Source organism: Erpetoichthys calabaricus, chromosome 9 (genome assembly GCF_900747795.2).
Source record: "Erpetoichthys calabaricus chromosome 9, fErpCal1.3, whole genome shotgun sequence".
Lineage (NCBI taxonomy): Eukaryota > Metazoa > Chordata > Cladistia > Polypteriformes > Polypteridae > Erpetoichthys > Erpetoichthys calabaricus.
This window is the reverse complement of record NC_041402.2, coordinates 73,074,293-73,094,968: the sequence shown is the minus strand read 5'-3', so window position 1 is coordinate 73,094,968 and position 20,676 is coordinate 73,074,293. Positions and strand designations below refer to the sequence as shown.

The following is a 20,676-nucleotide window of genomic DNA, read 5'->3' as shown; positions in this document are numbered from 1 at the left end:
CAATTTATTTTTGCCAATCCATCCTAGTTAGAAATCCTACCTATTTGTGTACTGAAATTGTTTAAAAACAATTTTGTTTTTGGCTTTCGCTAAAGGGTGACTTCACACACAAAGTCCAAGGGGGCAATCCTTGATATCAAGTTCAATTGAAATTCTAGGGTGCATTAGGTAAACAGGTTTCCTTTGATAGCAAAGCCAGCTTATCCATATACTGTATGTGCTTTACTGTACATAAAGAATAAAGCACTGTAATGTTTAATTCTTCTTGAAAGTTGTTATTTAAAGAATATTTTTTATGTTTCAGCACTCTTGTCAAACAAGAGTATCACATCTCAAGAAGGCCAGTGGTAACAAAATGAAGACAAGAGCACATAAAAACTATCAAAATATTTTATTGATTATCTTTCAGTACAGTAGAAAACAACCTCCAGCGGAGTTTTATCAGAACCCAGACAAAGGAGTGACGGTGTCAATAGAAGGTTCTTTCTCACTGCCTGCTTATTTCCATTCATGTATCGGCATGACTCAAAATTTACAAAAAAATATACAAAATAAAAATAGGTGTTACAGCAAAACATAACTTTATCAATTCAATCAAATCTAAAAAGACAGTAGTATAACTGAAAATATATACTGCTCACATGAAGTCTTGCATTTTTGTTAAACAATATCAGGGGGATTAAAAGCTTTATGTCTGAATGTTTTTTTTTTTTTTTTTTTACACTGGCAAATCACACTACCCATTTTCAAACATTCACGCACTTCATTTCATTTTTTGACAGAGATTTTTTAAAGTAAATAATGTATTGTGTCCATTTTTGATCAATTGGCCAAATATCTTTTATTTATATTGTAGTGTACAACACTGTTACATGAGACCCCTATAACTGTTTCAGCTTCTTGACTGCTCACAACATTGTAAGCTCATTTATGGCAAAAACAGAAACAAAGATCCAGTTTGTAAAAATGCAGTTAGTATAGAAAATGAAATACGTTTAATGCTTAATTATATTTGTTTGACCAGTCAATGATAATTCCTCGACATATGAAATCCAATAAATGTAATGTTATAGTGGCACATAGACATTAATTGTGACCTATTTGTTTCTTAGAGTTTCTTGTTGTCTCCGGGCACTTCATTTTCTTTCCCACAATCTAATGACATGCAGGTTAGTTTGACTGGTGGCGTTGACAAGGTGCGAGTGAATTTGGATCATGTGTAAGAGAGAGAATGTGTTCCATGATGGGCTAGCACCCTGCCCAGAGAGGACTTCTGCCTTGCTACCAAGATAGGCTCCAACCCCTGTGACCCCAAGCTGGATTAAACCACTGGGAAATGGATTATGGGCTTCTGTTGTACGAACTTTTACAAAAGAAAATTAGGAAAAAGAAAAAGCTCTTGTTAGTCCTCTTCCACTTTGCCGCTTGAGCAGAAAGGCTTACAGTAAACATCCAGATCATACCATTTAAGCACAGGCACTCAAACAGAGGCATTATTATAAACAGATTGTTTAAATGTGGTTTCACTTGACAAAACTCAGCATTGCAAGGGAGTAGCAGAGGCACCATATAAATGATTGTTGCTGTGAGTGTCCCATTGCTGTGGAATATTGTCATAACTCCTTATTTTTAATATAGAATGATAAATTTGATTTTGAGAAAGAGGCAGTTCTTTTCAGTAAATAAGGCTTTTCATTCTGTTCTACTTTTTCTTTATTATAACAAATTTAAAATATGGTCCAGTTTAATATATAGTCAGGTATGTGGGCCCCAAGATCCTGAATTGGATAAGCAGGTTATAAAATAGATAGATGAATAGCTGTCTTTGAGGAATTTGTTCATTCATCCTATACCTGTGTGCACCCTGAATTCTTTCTAAATCCAAATATGCGTATGTTAAATAAATAGACTTCTTAAAATTGTTTAGGTGTCAGTATGCACTTGAGTAGGTTGGTTTCAACTTTGCACTCAGAGCTGCTTGGACAAGCAACAGCTCCCTAGGACTCTTAAATAAAAAAATAAACAAGTTTAAAAATGAATATATGTCATATATTATATCACATACATTTTAAAAATACTTTTTCTCATTGTTAGGGTCATGGTAAGCAGCGGGTATGTGTGCAGAGCAGAAACTGAGACAGTTTAGAGCAGAAGTTGATCAAAGTGTATTTATTGTATGGCAAAGTGATTAGTTCTGCTGCTTAACATCTCCAGTGACCAAAGCTCAGTTCTAGCCCTGGTCACTCAATGTGTAGTGTTTGCAGATGTTTCCATGTGCTTCAGCTTTATTCATGCATGTTTAGGTTAGTTTAGTGACAATATGAGGGAGTTTGGGAGTTGGCATGCATGTGCTCCGTGATGAACCATTGGCTCATCCAGTGTTGATTTCTGCCTTGCCAGATGCTAGTTAACTATGTAATGAGTAAACCGAGTTAGACAAAATACACTCAGATATGGATACCTACATATCATATATACATGAATGTTTTACAATATATGGTGTAATAGCACTTGTAGTATAATAACCATTAAATATTTGACTTTGCCCATACATTTAATTTTAGAATCCCAAAGTAAATTTGCCTTTTATAAAAGCAAATCACAAAAGTCAGTGCTTGAAGTACATTCATTGGTCAAGCAGTGCAAAACTGTTTAATAAGGATACATTTGGTTTAATATCTGTGGCACAACACACACTGAGGAAACTCTTTGTAGTGCAAATAAAATCAATGTTGTAACCAAATCCATTTTGAGTAGCTTCAGTCATAGATCGGTCATTAACATAGGCATTTGTAAACAGTACTACACAAATTTAGGGAAATTAACGTTCATGTTTAAATACTTGATATTGCCATCCTTTGTGATCTTGGGTTGTTATGCATCTTCATTTTTATGTAGAAAATTAAATGACACTAGAAAATACTTCTCTTTTTCCAAGTCTAAACGTGTCAATTTTCACCACTGAAGATGAGCTGGAGATAATATCAGCATTTGTCCTTTTCAGGAAATGTTTGGACACTGCATGGAGAATCGTTCCATTGATTAACATCTAGGATGTCAAGATTTGCCTTAAACAACAAGCCTGGCATAGCTAGTAAATTGCAGTTCCTCTAGAAATGAATGTTTGCTTCAGAATTACAAAAAAGAAATCTGCCTCTACACACAAAAAAACAATTGTAACATGTGCTAGGAATGCAAGTCTAGTGAAAGCAAATATATTCCTTTAAAATGCTCACCACTTTATTTCAACTCTCTTCTCATCAGATTGCAGCCATTTTCAAAAGCTGATTGGATTCTTGTTCTCGGTAAGCTGATGCCATCCAGCCGACCCAAGAATGCATGAAGAAGGGGCATTCCATGACAAAGCTCAACTCCCTAGGACATGGGGTGTGCAGCGACAGAATCAGGACAGTGGACAGCAGCTGGCCTCTTCATGCTTCGAGAGCAAAGACATCCTTGAGAAGGTCTTTGCGCAAGTCTTACATTGATACTTCTTCACATCAGAGTGAGTCTGCAAATGTGCTCGCAGGTTGGAGCGATCTGCAAATGCCCGACTGCAGTGAGGACAAGCAAAAGGCTTCTCTCCTAAAATGGCAACGGGAGAATTAATCCTTTTTTGAAACAATACAATTGTGAGTTTGGTACCAAACATGCATAAATTTATTTCTTGAACTGGCTGTAAAGAAATAAATCAAGTGAATCAACTTATATAAGATTAGCTACTTTAGTCAGACTGGTATCCCATCAGGAATTGGTTCCTGCCTTGTTGGGTTAAGCTCCGACCCCTGCTTCCTGACTTGGATTAAGTAGGTTTGATAAATGATTGGATGGATAACTACATTTATCAGCTGACTCTGCCCACCTAGTATGACCTCAGAACTCAAGGAAACAAATTAAAATTCTTTAACAACATATCTAATTACATTAAAACAGTATCTGATAGACAATAGTTGTACCCTCAACCACCCTCGGCAGAGTTTCTGTACAAATGTTTGAATGTATCATTGTAGACATTGGTGTTAAATGTCACCATTCATTGCCAGCTTTACAATGTTTGTCATTGAACATGAAAATAATTCAAGTTCTCATTAAAGTGTGGCATTTATTTTGCTGCTTTTAATGTACTCTATAAAATACACAGCTATACATTTTTCTTTGCTAGATATTTTTGGCAATTGCAGGTATTTTGAACCTAGTTCTGCAGGCTGGTCACATAGTAACACTATTGTTCAGAATTTAAAGCAGGGTCCGCATGCTCCAAGGTGGCAGAAATCGCAAAGCCACTACTCAGTGTTAACATGGATACTTTTGAAAAAAATATTCTCTCTTAAAAAAATACATTATTTCCCGAAATTTCATTCCATTTACAAAAGTACTTCTCACTATATCTCATGTTAAAATGTGAAACATGTCTTTCACGGATACACATATTGTGTACAATATGAGCTACAAAATCTTACCTGTGTGGGTGCGGATATGTCCTTGCAATAACCAGGGTCGAGAGAAGGCCTTACCACAGAGCTTACACACACATGGCAGTGTGTGTGTGCGGATGTGCATCTTCAGTGCTCCCAGGCTGACATACTCCTTGTCACAATACTTACAGTTGAAATACTTGCGACAATGCCACTCACACTGTAGCTGTCGGTGTTTGGCCAGACCAGAAAATGTGTAATAAGCCTTATGGCAGTCAAAGCATTGAAATTTGCCCTGGACACTGATGGCAAGATCTCTATGCTCTGATGGTAGGATGGGCTCTGGGAGACTACAGTTCTCTTTAAACGGTTCTGTAGCACAGCTCATCCCACTTCTGCAGATTTGGAAAGGAGTACAGTTCAGATTGCTAAGAGTATCTCGGAGAGCAGCACTGCCTGCTTTGAAATGCTGCCAAGAGTCAGCAGGTTGATCAGCTCTAGTTGGGTCTGCATAATGGACCTGCATGTTGATTGGCCCACTTATGATTTCAGCAGTTTCGCCATAGCTTGTGACTGATAAGCCTGTGGACAGAAGTGGGCTCCGCGCCTGGGCATTCATGGATTCAATGCCGGCAGCATTTGGTGGGAACTCAGCATGAGAAATGTGGGCGATTAGAGAGCTTTCAAAGGTCTTTGGAAATGGTGTTTCTGAAAAAAAAAAAAAAAAAAACAGCAAGGAAAAACTTGAGTGTTACTTTACATTGAAAAAGGGGGCTATATTACAGTGAAGCATGCAATTATTGGTGAATAAAAATCTGAATGCATCAGCAGGAGTGCCCTCAACCTTAACCAGTAACTAAAGTCTTCACTTTTGGCCCTTAACAGACAGACACTTGGTAATGATGTTTCTTGTACAATTAATTACAGTCCCAACCCTGATTTACATAACATTGTGTTCTCCCACCCACTTAATCCAATTCACAGTCACAAGGACTGGAGCTTTCTCTGCATCATCAGGTACAAGGCAGAAAACCCCAAACTGAATTGCATGGCCAGGTCATTATAGGACCCACTCACATAGACAGCCACCCTCTTATGGAACCAACTTGGAATCAGCAGTCAGCCTGGTGTGCACAATTTGAAGAAGGGAGAGAAAAAACAGTAGAGATAGTGCCTGTAGGATTTACTTATTGCCGTGCATTTACAGTAATATATTAAGTCATTTCTTGTCCTTTTTGTATTGTGGCTGGTGCCTTATATTTTTCATAGTGTGTACAGGCAGAGTATGTGATTTGCTCATGATCATCCAGTGAGGCATAGGTGCAAACTGAACCAACAGTCTTGTAGTTTACAATCCAACATTTTGCCTATTCGTTTTCATGTAATTGTGAAGCATGTGATTAGAGAACGTTATTATTGCCAAATCTTATTTAATTTCGGTCATGTAAATTGAGATTACAGGTGAGAGGGGAAAATGCTCAATAAGGGGTCTGAGGTAGGTGTCATGTACTGTATGAGGCAACACTTATTTTTGAAATGCTCTATATGTATGTGAGCATGACTCATGTGTTCTGTTAGGCAGTTTATAAAGAAGGGTGTTCAAATTATCTTCGTAGTTCTGAAGTGTAAGTGATATAAACCTCAGTCCTCTGTTGTTCAATTATTGAACATATATAGAGAAATGGTTATTTGTTATAATACTCATAACATAAAAGTGTGATTTTACTAATATACAGTAAATTGCTTTTATAGATTCCGAGTAATAAGCCAAACTGATCTGCATAAAGAATTCTCATCTGTGATCAAATGTGTCAAATATTAAGCCTATGGAGCTAGTGCTCACATTCTTCTGCATATATTAGTAAGACCACTGGTCAAGGGTGCGTCCTTTAATGCTGCGGCAGAGATGAACCTGCCTTACTCAATACCTTATACTCCCATGACTTTTCTTTGGTTGAGTTTTCTATCTTTTTATATATATTCATTCAACTATTCAGATCACAATAGAATTTCCTAAGCCAGAATATTTTGTGTGCAATAGTATATCAAAGTTTAACTCAGATGAGATAACATGAAACAACAAGACTGCTCTCCCATTCAGATGAGCTTTTTCCCTTCTACCTACATAAGAGCCTACTTGAGGACACTTTTTGGACAACACCACCCCTCCCCCCTTTTAAATTTCAAGTGGGTTTATATGCACAATATAGGCATGCCCAGCCACTACTTGCGTTGATTTATGTATTTTCCTCAGTTTGTAATTATTACAAGCCGCAATCCTGGAAGTACCAATTTACCTCTGATAATTATCGTGGAAGATAGCATATATATTTAGTTATCTTCTTTTTTGGTCGGATAGGTTTTGACTAGGAAATTAAGCACCTTATGTCTGTCCTTAAATTAGATAAACTTTATTAATCCCTTGGGAAAAGTCAGAATATGATTAAAAAGAACTGCAGATACATTTAAGAATTTAACGCATGGGTTTTATTGCACAGATTAAGATGTGTGTTGACCACCTGCTTCAAAGATTTGGGCTTGCTACTGACTCCAATAGTGCCTTCGTGCACATACACCAGCATTCACAGCATAACATTATTCCTGGTCAGGATGGAAAAAGGGAGGGAGACTTAAGACTGACCAGTTATTGAAAATGGCAAAATACGTTGAGGGACATTGATTTTACATAGGCAAAAAAACTTCCAAGCTATTACTTCATATGTAAAGTTATTTTCAGTGTTGTATATTGGGATTTTCTTGAGGGGGAAAAAGCTTTCATGTAGTAATTTCACGTTTCCAGAGGAGCACTATTCTTATAATATATATATTTAAAATTAGTTTTTTTCCCCCATTTAAGAAACTGATGAATGTCTGAGAAACTAGATGATATGAATCTAGCTTTATCCAGATCAACAATTATGATGATTTGTGGCAAAGATTATATGAAAACATAATAAGACGGATTTTATAAATCTCCGCAAAATGCATTACTTGTCTTTATTTTTTTTTAAATTAGAGGCTTTTTTTTAAGGTGAGAAGATTCCCTAAAGACATAGCCTTTGGCACAATCAAACATAAATTATGTCGAGCTCCCTGAACTACTCTTGAACTATTATGGTAATTAGTAGCCTTTATCAAAGCCACCCTTCTGTAAATCAGTGAGGGTTTGCTGCGGTTCCTTATTTCAAAACTAATTTTTCAGAAAAAAGAAAGCAAGCACAATGAACGAAATTTGTACAAAACGCGTTTCTCCCAGCGTTATATTGTAAAAAGGCCCCCAAATAGCTGCGGATCAGCCTCTTCAGCTCGGTTAATAGAGCCCTTGAGAATCCCAAAGCGGGCTGCCACAATGAGACGCTCTTTTGTTGAAAGATTTTGCACCTGCTAAACTCCAGCAGCGTTTGCAGTATCCGTGACAGAAACTTTTTAAAAAAATCCAGATCTTTTTTTAAAGTAGAGCTTATAGTAAAAATAAAAAAAAAATCTCATTCAATTATACTGCACAAAGTTACCGGCTAAAGAATTCGCAAACAGGTTCTTATTTGAAAACAAACCAACACTACATACAAAGCAAATATTTATATCAAAGCTGTTCCTAATTATCGTAAAATTAAAACAACACGACCCACTGTAACAGTAACACACAGCGACCTGATTTTTTTCACCGTGTCGGCGAGAATTTTGTGGATTTATTTCACTGAGAGTTTGACCATAAACTCAGTCATCATTCAGAAAGTTGTCACATTAAATTAGACACATTCAGCTTGAAACGAGACACCCTTAAATCGAAACTTACCTCTTTTTTGCGCATCCAGGTATCCATAATTTGGCTTTTTGTAACTCAGGTGCTTCTTTACCAGAAACGACCTTGGCATTTTTTTTTTCGGTTGTCTCTCACTGTCCGCTGAAAGAACCAAAGTAGCAGGAGGCACAGAATCTGCCGGTTGAGATCCGATGGGTAAGAGGATGAATCAGTAGCGGGTATCCCCTGCCTGCCTTGGCTTCATATACTCCAGCAGAGTAAAAGCGAGTCAGGTGCAGAAAGGATCAGTGCTGATTAGCATAAACCCCCAGCGGACCAATTGGGATGAAAGGACAAGTGCAGGGGGCGGAGCTTCGGCGTGCCCGTTGGCATACCTCAACAAAAACAGGTGCAGCCTGCTCAGTCCGAAGCTGTTAGCACGCGCGCAGCATATGCGTGGGAATTTCGTCCCAACTGGCAAGCACGCCACACTACAGTCGACGCGGCGGCGCAAATACAACACCACGTTAGTGTATTTAAAAAGCGAAAAGTCAAAATCCTCCGGTAATAACTGTACGGTTTAGGTTTCCTTAGGGAAATTAAGTGAGTAGCATTAAAGAACAGTATTGAAGAGACTGTTCGGTTTAATGGCATGTTTTGTCAACAATGTTCTTTAATTTATATTTAACTTGCTGTAATGCATTTCTTACTGAGCTTAATAATGTAATTCCTGCTGTGTTAATGGGAGACGTTCACGTTTGTATATCTTCTTATTTCAGCTTTTCCATTTCAGGGTCGTGTGGAGCCCGAGTCTATTAGCTGCTACAGTCTGGCCGTGAACGAGTGACTTTCATGTGTAGCAGCTTTTCCCCCTCAATTCTCAGTTCAAAATTTTCACCTTTAGAGATGTCTGGATTACAAGGAAATGTGAAATCTATGATCAGGTGAGATACCCTCAATATTGTTGTGTTTTCAGATCAATGGGAAGCTACGATTAATTATTGACAAACAACATGCAATTGTAGCCCTACTCACTAATAAAGAAAAAAAATCAATAAATCATCTATGGATTTCAGATGAAAAATTAAAGGTGTGTAATGAGGAGGCACAGAAACATTATAAGACGAGCAGTTATGAATAGAATGTACCTATTTATAGTAAGGTACAGAATGCCTCTAAAATCACATTCCCCAATGCCATGAAAATTATTCTGCAAAATTATATTTACTGTTGAAAGGTTCTCATTTCGATGACTGAAAGGTGTTGAAGCTGATATTACTGAATTTGTGTCTGTGCTGGTAAATAGGGATTCAAGTTCAATGTGTTGTAACTGTACACTGGTAATGGGACTGGTTTCTGTTTATACCTTGAGTTGTCATGTACAGTAGTTTAGTTCTTTGGTTCTGTTTATCTATGAGGTGATGATTCTTTTATTACATGAAAATGATTTTTGATTGAAAACTACCATGATCATTCTGAAAATGATGACATTTTTCTGTCCTTGACAATTTTTTGTGGCCCTAAAAGACACGTATAATGTTTGAAGGAAGGTACTTTGAAAAAGAAAGGGTCCTCAAACTCAAAGGAAATTCCAATGTAAAGTGACAGGTATAGTCTTTAAAACGTTTTCAGTCAGCCCTTGCATACATTCAACCATCTATTTACATTGTAATTGAGGCAGATGAAACTGTCAAAATAAAATCTGAATTTTTACATCTGGTTCTGCAGTATTGCTCTGTAAATATGTGTACACATCAGCCAGATCATTCCAATACAACACATTTAAGAATGGTACAATGTCAAGCACAAAACAGAACTGTAATGCTGCAAGGCAGAACTGCACTGACTACAAAGCTGTCTGAAGCAGAAAAAGTTAAGTAAGGATAAATTACCAGATGAAAAGAATCAGAGATAACTTAATGAAGGGATGAAGTAGGTGAAATTATGATGCTGTGTCAGAATCATTCAGGTACACATTGATTACCACTGGCAGAAATGATGAATCAGCATAGCCTTCGCAGACTAACGTGTGCATCCATTAATGAACTTTAGTGCTTCCCACCCCTGTGTGTTTTTGGTGTTTGGCTGACAGGGTGCACATTTCTTTTTTTCTTAAATTATCTTCAAAAATTAGAACATTACAATAACATGCCCCTGAATTAAACAAATAATAATAACAGATAGAATCATTTACTTCAACATGAGTACAAAGGAGAAAAAAATACAAAGAAAAACAAAACAAGATTCAACCCCCCCCCCCCCAAAAGGAAGAAAAAGAAAAGAGACATGGGGAAAAAAGCTAAATCCCCATCCAACTTATTTAAATTATAATACAATTATTAACAGTAAGTGTGTCAATCATAGGGTCAGCCTACTTATTCTAAAATAACAAATCTTGCCTCGTAAGAGAGAATTTTATTTTTTCTAATTTGAGATAATATAGAATGTTGCTATAGTTATAGAAGCTGGGTTGGAATTGCTTGGAATTCTTCCAGTTGAGTAAGATAAGTCTGTGTGCTAGTAGGCTAGCAGGCTATTACAATCAATGTATCCCTCTACACTTTAGTGCCATCCTGGAGTACACAAATATCACCATTCATTAATTAGGAGTGTCTGTAACACTAAGACTATTTGAGAAGTATGTAAAGATTTGGGTTTAAAATGACGTTAAATTAGTGCATTCTGACCACATATTGCCTAGTGCAGCTGGAGGTAGATGGCAGTGCTCACAAGGTTGGGTCTTGCCCTGGGTACATTTTGGACAAAAGTAAATCAGATAAATGTGACTGATGAAACCTTTAGCTGAATTATGAAATGCTTTGGGCATATAGGACTTGAGTCCACATTTCTGGTATGCTGCATAAGAAGAAAGATGCTGCTAAAGGCCTCAAAGTAAGTGTTAGCAAAAAGTTATTGTGCTCCCAGTTTGTCTGCTTTCAATCCATTTTCTTAGGAAAACAATAGTACACTTTTTATTTTTGTGATACATTTGAAATATTCTTGGGATATTTTTAAAATATAAATATTTAACTTCCCATTTCAGTTTTGACATGTATATGTGTGTAAAGTAATACTTCTTTTCAAGTTCAAATGCTAAAAATTAACCCTCTTGGTTCCTCTAAAATCTGGACATTTAACTAAATTTTGTTCATTGCTCCCACTATGCTAATCACTATTCCTGCTTCCACATGTTGGGACAACTTAAAATAAGAGTTTGGAAGCATTAATACTAATAACCTGAATAGTTTTGTTGTTTTTTTGTCGTGTCTATAGTGATTTTGAGGGAGAGTAGAGCAAAAGTACCTGGGGAAGTCATTATTCAGCTTTGCCATTCTTATATACTGTCTCCACTCTCATTCTTTTTGGTGGTTGAACTGGGATCTAATGTCATATCTGCCAGAAGAGCCAAAGGATAACTCAGCACAGCACCTATTCTGCCCCCTTGAAATCTGCAAGAACTGCATTTTATGTTTCATAGGCATGTCCAGGTACATTACAACTCTGTTATTATGTTCTTTGTGTATCTATAAAAGAAAAAATATGAATTAATAAAAATACTAAGAAATAAGAAATGAAGTTAGAAATCTAAAGTTTTGATAAATGATGGTTCAGACATTGTGTTTTAATTTTTCATGTTTTCTGTGTGGAATTAACATTCACCTATTTTTCTTTGTTTACACCATATGTATATTATACTTACAGTGAAAACTAAAATAAAACCTGGAAAGTCGCACATCCTTGCAACCTTAGTAGACCAAACAGTCATAAAAATCAGAGCAGGTCATTCACATGAATGCAATGATTCCACATGACATTTGTTGGCTAGATTCTGTAAAGAGCACAGGACAAGCAACTCTTCACTGCTTCTGTTGTAGAAAATTGTTCTTTTGGTTAACCATTTCCCTCAGTATGTATCCTATTTAATGTTTTGAATACAAGCAGCTTCCCAGGTCATTCCCAGCTCAGCTCGGGAGCCATCTTCCACTCCTCTTTCCTTTACCCCACTCTATTCTTTACTGATTCACCAGCTTAAAGAGGCAGCAAATGAAGAAGAGGGAGAAACAGAGAGTCCAAGGCAGTTTGTTGTTTACCCATTTACAACTGAATTAAAAAAAAATTAAGAAATGAAAAAATGAAAAATATCAGCTCTTGCATATTTTAGTCTAATATCAATCTGTCCACAGAACCACCAGCCTTATGCCCTTTGGTTGAAGCTGGATCAAGTGCTTATATTTTCTTATTTGAGAAAGTAATGGTGCTCAAATTCAGTGATGTCTGGATCAAAAAATATTTTTGTTGCTATTGTGTGTCAGACCTAAAACAAATATAGAGAATTGCAACCAGTTTTAAACATTGGGCCATGCAAATCATTTATCCTGGGATAATAGTATTACTGTTGGCACCCTGCCCGGGATTGGTTCCTGCCTTGTGCCCTGTGTTGGCTGGGATTGGCTCAAACAGACCCCCGTGACCCTGTGTTCGGATTCAGCGGGTTGGAAAATGGATGGATAATAGTATCACTTTAGTGTAGAACATCAGATAATAAATGGTCAAATATAGAAGATAAAATGGTTTAGTTAGTGAGATTTGAAGGTAGACTTCAATTTATATAAGTCCCACATGGCTGTAAAATATGGCAAGCCAAATTAACATTTAGAGATACTGTATCTCAAAATGAATTTCAGATATCTTAAAATGTAATTTACTTTATAAGATATCTGAAACTCGCTTTGAGATATCTTAAAATAATTTCCTTCACATTTTAAGATATCTGCAATACATTTTGAGATATCTCAAATGCATTTTGAGATATCTCAAATGAATTTTCAGATATCTCAAAATAATGGTGTCTGCATTTCAAGATATCTCAAATGAATTTTCAGATATCTTAAATTGAACTTTCATGCATTTTAAGATATCCTAAATGCATTTCAAGATATCTCAAAATCATTTCCTGTAAAACTGCCTATTATTTCAATGGGACTTCTTGTTCATTATAAGATATCTTAAAATGTATTTGAGATATCTTGAAATGAGCAGGAAGTGATTTTGAGATATTTCAAAATGGGCAAAAAGCTGTTTTGAGATATCTGGAAATGTATTTCAGATATCTTAAATTGTATTTTAGATATCTGAAAATGCTATTGAGATATCTTGAAATAATTGAGTGTCCTTTTAAAGATATCTTAAAATGCATTTTAGCTATCTTGAAATGCAATTTGAGATATCTTGAAATACATTGTTAGATATCTGAAATGGAGCAGAGACCTATTTTAAGATATCGTGAAATTAATTTTAGACATCTAAAAATGTACTTTAGATATTTCAAAGAACAGTGAATTTTAAGTTATCTTAAATGCTTTTTGAGATATCTTAATTATATTTCGAGATATCCTAAAATAACTTCCCACTCATTTTAAGAGATCTCAAATACATTTTGAGATATCTTAAAATAGACAGGAAGTCCCATTCAAAGAATAGGACATTTTACAGGAAGTTATTTCGAGATATCTCGAAATGTATTTGAGATATCTCAAAATGCACAGGAACCTATTTCGAGATTATCTCAAATTGCGTTTAAGATATCTTAAAATGCATTTCAGATATTTCAAAATGTACAGCATATCATTTCAAGATATCTTGAAATCTATTTGAGATATTATAAAATGCTTTTTAGATATCTTAAGATAGATGCATTTTTAGATATCTGTAATTCAATTTGAGATATCTAAAATGCATTTCCTGATATCTTAAAATTCTTCTTGAGATATCTCTAAATGTTAATTTGCCTTTCCATAGTAAAATATTATTTACTGATTTATTTATGATGTAGTATCCATTCCACTCAGCACACAGTCACTGATAGTCTTCTGTGGTTGTCCTTATAAATGCCTATCATGGGTGTGATGAGACTACACAATGAAAGATGTGTTATCTGTATCTGGTTTGTCCAATTCAGGGTAGGATGGGCTAGAGTTCACTATGGTAGCTTCAGGCACAATGCAGAAACCATCCTTGGTCAAGGTATGCATGGCAGAGCACACGCATGAACGTATTCACTCAGAATTTACATCACAATTTAATTTAACACTCACATCTTTAGAGTGTAAGAAGAAAACTGAAGTACCCAGAGGAAAAGCCACACAAGCATGAGAAGAGCGGGCAAATGTCACACAGCCAGTGGCCTGGCTTAGGATTCAAACCCATTTTCTTAAAAGATAATAGTCCTGTCCTCTGTCTCAAGTGCCCTGCTTCAGTCGACAGTCAGATAAACATCCTTCCAATGACCACACAGGGAAGAGTTTCCGGTTTGCTTTGTTTATTGAAGCCAATTGGAACAGAGTAAAGCTAAAAGCAAATTACAAGCACAGAATGATGTCAGAAATCCTTATATATTAAAAAATTACAAAACTTGATGACAGAATTACTTTTTCTTTACAAATGTAAAACAAATAACATTCAAATAAATAGCAACCATTCTTGGTACATATTCTGGCTCAGTAGTAAGAATGTTTGAAAAGATATGCTCGCTGGTACTCTTTTAAATGCAGTAGAAGCTCCCATAACAATGGTAAATCAAACCTTTAAATGCTAATATAGTCTCTCAATTATGCATTTACTGTATATGAAGAAATAAACATCTATAAAAGATTTCTACATACTGATAATGCTTTCAAAAGCCAAACTGAGCTAAAAGCTCAGGTTGATGACATCATTAACCAAAGACAGGCTATCCTTCCATACAAAAAATGCTGAACATCACCATGAGATGGTACTAATCTTAATCTTTACTTAAATCAATTCAAATAATGTTTAATCAGAACAGCACAATAATACTTTTTATGGTAAAATCTGAAGCAGAAATTCCATTTTAATTAGTGACACAAAGGTGAGAAAATCTGTATCTGAATACATTTTAAAAATGTTTTATTTATTACTAGATACATTATTTGTGAAGATAATGTAAAAGATAAAACACTGAAGAACTCCATGCTTACATTTGTGGTCACTGGCGGCACTCTGCACAGCAATTTGCAGGATAGTAAGTACTTTCTTTCTAAAACTAGCCTTGCTAGAAATTTTTGTTTAGAACACTGAACTCTGGCTGTAGGTTCAATTGACAAATTCAGAGGTTTTCTTTTATACTTTTCACTTCAACCTCTTGGTTTATTCTTCTCTTGGAGTACCCAAGGAAACCTCACAAACGGAGTCCTTGACTCTTTGCATGTGCCTATGTTCTCTAATAGTCAGTCTGGAGGTTGTAACCCAAATGGGTGATTTTTATACAGGTATGGCCATTTTACACTTTTGAATTAACTGGATTTCTGGTGACCCAAATGATGCATGGGCTCTGGACGTTTGATTCCTTCCTGAGTGGAGAGAGGAAGATAGAAAAAGAAACAGCCAGACAGAGAGAGATAAACATCCTCTGAGGTATCTAGAGTTTGTAATCTCCTCTCTGGTAGTCTTTCTCATAATCCGAGAAATTCTAGCAGGAGCATATAGAGCGAATTGTGATATCTCATAAGATCAAAAGCCGTCACTTGCTGCACCTAACAAGCATGAGTGAACCATGGGAAAGAGAATGCACAAACTGTTTCTATATGTCAAGTCAAGTTGGGGAGCATGCACTGGTACAGTGTGTTGCCGCACCCACTACACAACCAAACAACTCGGATCCCGGTTTGCAACCCACCAGGCAGACACGTGGTCCAGTCCCATGCTCCAGAAATGACCCTCTATCTGCCACAGCCAGGTGTTATGTGGGCAACCACTTGGCCTGGTCCAGATCACAGCATCGTCAGCAAAGTCAAGATCCGTGAATCTTTGTTCACCAACAGATGCCTCACAGCCGCTGGACCCCATGACCTTGCCCAGCACCCAGCCAATACAAGCACTGAACAGAGTAGGAGCAAGAACACACCCCTGACGAACCCTAGAATCAACTGGGAAAAACACAGAGGTCCTGCCTCCACTCTGCACAGCACACACAGTACCAGTATACAGGCCAGCCATGATATCCAGCAACCTCGAGGGGATCCCGCAAACCCTCAGGATGTCCCACAGGGTAGCTCGATCAACTGAGTTGAACGCTTTGCCAAAATCGACAAAGGCTGCAAAGAAACTCTGCCAATATTCACGTTTGCACTCCATGAGAACCCTCAATGTCAGGATGCGGTCGATGGTAGACTTCTTAGGCATAAAACCAGACTGTTCCAGTTGCTGGTAGGTGAGCAAGTGATCACGGATCCTATTGAGGACGACCCTAGCAAGGACCTTACCCCGGCACAGAGAGTAGTGTCATCCCCCTGTAGTTGCTGCAATCCAGGCGATCACCCTTCCCTTTCCAGATAGGGACAACAGCCTCCCCCCCTCCCCAGATTCAGCTGGTTTATCATCTGTGCAATCTCAGTGAGATTGGGTGGTTCACAGGTAACGGGAGGATCAGCTTCAAGAACCGTGAACCCAGAGATATCCAACGTCCTAGCCGGAGGATCAGCTTTGAACAACTGCTCAAAGTAGCCAGTCCAGCGGGTCACAACTGCAGTGTCATCTGTAAGGACCGTTCCATCAGGTGCCCTGACTGCGGCTCACCGAGGAACAGATTTAGATGTGCGTAATGCTTCAATTCCTCTGTAAGCAGGACGTGGGTCGCTAGACCACAGATGGTGTGTCACTTGCTCACAGATTCCTCTAACAGCGCCTCTTTATCTGCCCTCAGAGCCCTCGCAGCCGTCCTTCTCAGTTCCCGGTACAGACCAGAGTTGCCATTGAGCCGTGCGCTGTGACTCCTCTCGATGATATCCAGGGTGCCCTGCGAGATGAAACACCTCCTTCTGGAAACACCAGTAACACCAACACAACCCTCAGTAACCTTCAGGGTCTTGTCACGGAAGGTCTCCCACATCACATTAGGATCGGCAGTCGTATCCAAATCTGCAGGTTCCTTACACAAACTGTGTGCATACTCATTAGAAACAGCCTCATCTTGGAGTCTGGCCAAGTCCAAGCTCATTTTCCTAGTAGCTGGTAACCTACTGGACCTAAGCTGGATCCTAAGAGTAGCAACAACAAGTCTGTGGTCAGAATTCACAAACTGGGCACTTCTGTAGACCCTGCAGTTTTGCAAGAGCCTCAAGTGTCTGCCCATGAGGATGTGATCGATCTCCTTCACCGCACCACCAGTATTGGAGTACTAAGTCCAACAATGCGGTTCATGGGGCTGGAACCAGGATCCAGCGATTCGCAGCCCCTGACCTTTTGCAAAGTCAAGGAGCATGGAGCCACTTTCACCACGGTCACCAGACCCATGGAGATAGAGACAATCTTCATAGTCAGCCCTGTCAATGCTAGTGGCTGCATTGATATCACACATGACTAGAGGAGTGTCACCCCGCGGGCACCCATCAATCACCAAGCGAAGCTGCGAATAAAATGTCTCCCTCGCCCTCGAGACATCACTCACTGTGGTCGGAGCATACACTGAGACAACAGACAAGGCACCCAGGGAGTGCCGTAATCTGAGTCTCAGATGTGAGGTATCAAAAAACACAAATGTAAAACAGAATTTATCAGATTATTTTGCTGGAATTCTGTACTGAGGAGAGGCAGTGAAACATGGTGTTGTTTGGCCTCAAATCTAGACATCATGTAGACCAAGACTGTGCAACTGCTTCGTGACATGCACATTACCAAGAGATGACTTTAGATTGTTAGAGATAAACCTGAAGATTTTGGAGACAGTAGTTTTGAGCATTGGGCTAAATTTGATTGGTTGGCTTGTTGTTGATAGATAGATAGATAGATAGATAGATAGATAGATAGATAGATAGATAGATAGATAGATAGATAGATAGATACTTTATTAATCCCGAGGGGAAATTCACATACTCCAGCAGCAGCATACTGATAAAGAACAATATTAAATTAAAGAGTGATAACAATGCAGGTATAATAGACAGACAATAACTTTGTGTAATTTTAACATTTCCCCGGGTGGAATTGAAGAGTCGCATAGTGTGGGGGAGGAATGATCTCCTCAGTCTGTCAGTGGAGCAGGACAGTGACAGCAGTCTGTCGCTGAAGCTGCTCCTCTGTCTGGAGATGATACTGTTTAGTGGATGCAGTGGATTCTCCATGATTGACAGGAGCCTGCTCAGTGCCCGTCACTCTGCCACGGATGTCAAACTGTCCAACTCTGTGCCTACAATAGAGACTGCCTTCCTCACCAGTTTGTCCAGGCGTGAGGCGTCCCTCTTCTTTATGCTGCTTCTCCAGCACACCACTGCGTAGAAGAGGGCGCTTGCCACAACTGTCTGATAGAACATCTGCATCATCTTATTGCAGATGTTGAAGGACGCCAGCCTTCTAAGGAAGTATAACTGGCTCTGTATTTTCTTACACAGAGCATCAGTATTGGCAGTCCAGTCCAATTTATCATCCCGCTGCACTCCCAGGTATTTATAGGTCTGCACCCTCTGCACACAGTCACCTCTGATAATCACGGAGTCCATGAGGGGCCTGGTCCTCCTAAAATCCACCACCAGCTCCTTGGTTTTGCTGGTGTTCAGGTGTAGATGGTTTGAGTCGTGCCATTTAACAAAGTCCTTGATTAGGTTCCTATATTCCTCCTCCTGTCCACTCCTGATGCAGCCCATGATAGCAGTGTCGTCAGCGAACTTTTGCACGTGGCAGGACTCCTAGTTGTATTCTAAGTCCAATGTATATAGGCTGAACAGGACTGGAGAAAGTACAGTCCCCTGTGGCGCTCCTGTGTTGCTGACCACAATGTCAGACCTGCGGTTCCCGAGACGCATATACTGAGGTCTGTCTTTAAGATAGTCCACGATCTATGCTACTAGATATGACTCTACTCCCATCTCTGTCAGCTTGTCCCTAAGGAGCAGAAGTTGGATGGTGTTGAAGGAGCTAGAGAAGTCCAGAAACATAATTCTTACAGCACCACTGCCTCTGTCCAAGTGAGAGAGGGATCGGTGTAGCATATAGATGATGGCACCCTCCGCTTCCAGCTTCTCCTGGTATGCGAACTGCAGAGGGTCGAGGGCGTGGTGGACCTGTGGCCTTAGGTGGTGAAGCAGCAGCCGCTCCATGGTCTTCATCACATGTGTTGTCAGAGCGACAGGCCGGAAGTCGTTCAGCTCACTAGGACGTGATATCTTTGGGACGGGGGGGATGCAAGATGTTTTCCAAAGCCTCGGGACTCTCCCCTGTTCCAGGCTCAGGTTGAAGATGCGCTGTAGAGGACTCCCCAGCTCCAACGCACAAGCTGGTAGTGAGTTTTTCTTTTTTCCATTTGAAAAAGTTATTATCAATATATGGAATTCCTTAGAAATTCTGTGTGCCCTTCCCAGTCATATAAGAAGTGTTTTTTGGCAGGGGGCTTCTGGAACTTTTCTTGTTTTTTTTAACTGACCTGTGAAAACAGACCATGGTTCACATTTTTATGTGCAGCCACTTAACGTATCCAGTAGTGTGAGATAGAAGTTCTCGTCACTAAATTAGAGGCATGAAAAGGACCTTTATTTGGTGGCCTAAGGGTGTCAGCAACAAGCACAAATATGTTGAATGGCAACGTGTTACTGATGCTGTAAATGCCATGAGCTCCAGTCACACAATGCCTGAAATAAAAAAAGTTCCAATCGTTAGCCACCGTCAGAGTGTGTAACGCAAGGAGGAAAAAAACACACATCTTCGCTCTCTGATTTTGATCTGGGAATGGCGTCTACAACTAAAGATGCCTTTTTATGTGTCATTCATTGTGCGAGCAGTCCTGACAATTGTGAGTCTTATCTTAGCATCACAGATGACTTGTATGTTAATAGAATATCACTGCTTACAGTTAACAAAAGCAGCTTCATTCTCAATAGGTGCCCTTATTGCAATATGAGTGCATTAAAATGCACATGAAGAAAATGGACACTGATGCAGATTGCCTTTTTATATTGTTTACAACATGCTATGTTATATGCACCTACATCATATAAAAACTGGATGTAGAATTTTCTCAATCAGTTAAAGGCTTTCAGCACAGCGGGCATGATGGAGTGAATCTTGGCTGAACCTGTCGGCCAGTTCTCAGAGAAGTGACAATAGGTAGTCTAAACTGACAGAGAAAAAAAAAGTTCTTCAGTGCAAAAACACAGCATTGGTCCTGTTAAAATAGAACTAAAATACAGTGTGTGCATCATATTCATCACATTTGTGCTTTAATGTGTCTGTCACATCAACACATATTACAATAACAGCTACTGTAAGTGATATGAATGATGCATGCAAGTCGTCATTTATCTGATTGGGCTGCATTCCCAACTCGATCAAGGATGTAGTCTTTTCCCAGTTGCTCCCAAGTGGTGTGTACACATGGGTTAAAGTTTTTGTAAATATACACACATTCCTCCCATCAAGCTTTCTTTTCTAAATCCCGAGGTTTATGTGGGAATTTCAAGCCTCTTTTTGTGCTTACGCAAACTTTATAAATGAGGCTCCAGGACTCTTCAT

The 20,676-nt window shown here is 38.6% G+C and overlaps 1 protein-coding gene and 1 long non-coding RNA gene across 3 annotated transcripts in view; one reads left to right on the top strand and one right to left on the bottom strand.

The window, feature by feature from the left end:
• Nucleotides 1–335: 335 nt before the first annotated feature.
• Nucleotides 336–20,676, top strand: part of LOC127529178 (uncharacterized) — a 412,696-nt gene continuing 392,355 nt past the window's right edge. The window contains exon 1 of the long non-coding RNA XR_007935860.1: nt 336–1,169. This is a non-coding gene — a long non-coding RNA (uncharacterized LOC127529178). The remainder of the gene's footprint in view (nt 1,170–20,676) is intronic.
• Nucleotides 698–20,676, bottom strand: part of snai3 (snail family zinc finger 3) — a 178,552-nt gene continuing 158,573 nt past the window's right edge. Inside the window, exons 1-3 of one of the 2 annotated variants that reach the window (XM_028809739.2) lie at nt 8,212–8,630; nt 4,461–5,123; nt 698–3,585 (exon numbers count right to left, since the gene is read on the bottom strand). In XM_028809739.2, coding sequence (XP_028665572.1) covers nt 3,404–3,585; nt 4,461–5,123; nt 8,212–8,290 — 924 coding nt within the window. In that variant the 5' untranslated portion in view covers nt 8,291–8,630 and the 3' untranslated portion in view covers nt 698–3,403. Of the gene's footprint in view, nt 3,586–4,460; nt 5,124–8,211; nt 8,631–20,676 lie in introns of those variants that run through there. The other variant, XM_051932056.1, reaches the window with a different exon arrangement.